The sequence below is a fragment of the Salmo trutta genome, chromosome 4, assembly GCF_901001165.1.
Source record: "Salmo trutta chromosome 4, fSalTru1.1, whole genome shotgun sequence".
Lineage (NCBI taxonomy): Eukaryota > Metazoa > Chordata > Actinopteri > Salmoniformes > Salmonidae > Salmo > Salmo trutta.
Window position 1 is genome coordinate 39,986,874 of NC_042960.1, and position 3,042 is coordinate 39,989,915.

General features: G+C 38.7%; 1 protein-coding gene across 1 annotated transcript; it reads right to left on the reverse strand.

The window, feature by feature from the left end:
- Positions 1-81: 81 nt before the first annotated feature.
- LOC115192346 (regulator of G-protein signaling 2-like) lies at positions 82-2,411 on the reverse strand. Its single transcript, XM_029750738.1, has 5 exons — positions 2,225-2,411; positions 2,020-2,103; positions 1,722-1,783; positions 1,315-1,481; positions 82-1,120 (listed from the first exon to the last, which is right to left on the reverse strand). Exons 1-5 carry the CDS (start codon positions 2,281-2,283, stop codon positions 926-928), a joined length of 567 nt encoding a protein of 188 aa, XP_029606598.1. The 5' UTR covers positions 2,284-2,411; the 3' UTR covers positions 82-925.
- Between the last annotated feature and the right edge of the window lie 631 nt (positions 2,412-3,042).

Genomic DNA, 3,042 nt, shown 5'->3' on the forward strand with positions numbered 1-3,042 from the left:
CATGATGGTTTGTTATGACTTGGAGTTCTTTTTATAATTAAAAACACAGTTTTAAAGCCTTCAGGGCCCAATAACTGGAAATGTTCTGAATTCAATATTTTATTAGACTTGACATTGGACATGTATGTATTCAACAAAATAAAAAAAGAACCATAGTATTGCAGTCCAGCTGCCACCATTCCTTTGCCTATTGTTTTATTTACAGTAAGTTCACCAACAATGAACTGCAGGGGGTATAAAAAAAAAAACTACATAGAAAATATGTAGAATGTATAATGGACCTATATATTTTCAAATAACTGCAAATAACTATATCAAATAAACTATATCTGTGCGGCCCTCCGTTGAATTTCGAAATCCCGATGTTGGCCTCAAACCGAAAGGTCTGCCCATCCCTGGTTTGAAGCAACATCCGCTACAATATTTAGTGTAAACACCTTTATGCGATGCAAAACATTCACCTCCATTCAGCTCTCCAGCAAAGCAGTTACCAATTGAAACCTATACCACTGGTCCCAGAAAGTGCTTACTCACATCATATAGTTGCAAATAGTTATTAGACAGTTATTTACCGGTACTGGTGTTCAGTGAAATTAACTCAACTGCATAGTCAAACAACAGTTTGAATTTTAGTTCCATTTTAAGCCAATAACAAAATTACTTTGTCTGATCTGCATTGTTTTGTCTCAATCCTCAAAAGCAGGATGCACAAAGTTGAATTTACATTTTAAAAATGTAAACGAAAAGCTATTTAGTTATTCACTGTACTTCCTACATTACAGTACTGTTTATAAATAGTGCACTACAGCATTGCCATTGACCGCATGGCTCAAATGTGAAATGGTTTTACATTCCATCTAACTACATGGTGTCAGTGCAACATGTAATGTGTGACTGCATAGACAATCCTTCAAAGTGGTTAATCTTAAGACTTGAGATATTTCCCCTCTCCCCTGGCAATGGCACAAAGTTCCTTGTAGAGCTCAGAGTGGATGAAGCGAGGGTACGAGTTGTTCTCCATCAGGCTGAACACCTTCTTCTGGGCCAACAGGAAACACGTCAGGCTGGGCAGACACAGGCTCTGGACGATAGCATCTTTCGTTTGGTAGTCCAGGTTGATCTGCAACCAAATAGACAAGAACACCAATAAGTCTTTGCACATTCAGAGTGATCACACATTGGCATTAGATATAAGTTGGTTGGAAATAAGAAACATAACTATCACTTTATCGTTACCATATTTTTATTATAAGATTGTTGGTTAATATCAGCACTTTAAGAATGACTCCTGAACGTAGTGAAAGGAAAACTCACCTCTTTAGGAGCATCACACTGGATGAACTCTTCATAGATGCTTCTGGCCCTCGACGACAGTTTCTCTAGAGATGAGATGGTCCTGAACTCCTCACAGGCTGTCCAAAACTCTATATTCTCCTCACAGAACTCTGACTTCAGGAAGATCCGAAATGCTGCCTTTCCATCTGCAGGAGAGGAGGGAGGGAAGGAGAGAGAATGTCAAAGCAGCTCTCAAGCAGTAGAATGTCTTCAAGCTGAGTTGAGAACGGTCAAATATCAACCAATCAGAGGTGCAGTTTAGATCCAACTGTACTTCAAGATGACTCACTTCATTCATATACATTTTCACTCTATAACATTTGTGTCCATTTCATACAGTCATGCTGATATCATAGGAGCTATAAAAGACAGGGTGTGGCATTTACATTTGTGACTCAGGAGTTTGTCAAGTGACTGTGCCCATTGGTTGACTTCATCCACTGTTGGCCTTAGGAAGGAGAGAACAGTCACATTAGAGGCCTGTAGTAGTAGTAGTAGTAGCAGTATACAAGTAGTAAAAACTACTTGTATACTACTACTTGTATATACTACTTGTATACAAATAGTAGTAATTACTGCTTTTAGATACATATATTAAGGTTGATCATTATTAGGATATGGAGCCTTATGGTACTCCCTAATTTACATCCATAATACTACATGATTCAGACCCCTGAGCCTTACCTGTAAGATCTTCTTCTCGCCATGGATTTTGAAGAAGAGGTGATCTTCAAGAGATATCGTATCCTTGTCCTCCAGTTTCTCTTCCTGAAAAAAAAGACGTTTTTTCTGTTAGTATAATTCCATGGGACTGCTATCATTGCTTACAGCTGATTATCAAGGTCATGATAATCAGCTGTAATAACACAAACAAGAATAATTAACTCACTTGATTCCTTTTTTATCAATAGAGAAATCTGACGCCTTCATACAGTCTGTACATGCCATGTCTCTTTCTGATACAACACACTCTCAATATTCTGTGGTAAAACACTGAATATAGCACTGACTATAGCAGTCAAATGAATCTACCTCCCTCTAGAGCAGTCAAAGCACTTTATATTTTCCTTCTGATATCGGCATGCTAGGAAGGCCGGCCTTGAGTAACAGATCTGTAACCTGATTGGCCCACTCTGTGAACAGTTGGCTAACCCATCCGCTGACGGTGAGAGCCTGCGGCAGTAAAGGAAGTGCTAGGGAATGTGATTGGTTGTTTAGTGTAAACGGTTACACTACTGAGAGTGCTTCCATATTTAACTCAAGGTAGGCAAATGACAGAGGCGTACCAAGTCCCCCCAAAACTAAAATATAGTTTAGAGGACCCCCCCTTACACACACATCAGCTCTTATAGAGGCAAATATATTTTATGAACTAATCCAACCTGATCTTATCAAGCAGTGGGAGCCGTTAAGAAAACAATGCATGAAAAGTATGATGAGGTGAACTTAACTTGATGCAATCTGCTTGACAACACAAAGTAAGATGTAAGATGCATACTGATTGGAATGCCATAGCCCATCAAACTCGTTTTCCTACATTCCTGTTTACACTCTATAAATAGAGTCTTAGTTATAAAAATAGTAAGGTGGGAGGAAGTGGTTAGAAATAAATTACTTTAGCTGCCAATCTCCAAGCATATTTGTATAGTCACTGGTCAGGTTTTGAGGGTCAACCAGTTTGTTTTCTGTAAAGATGACCCAAACCCT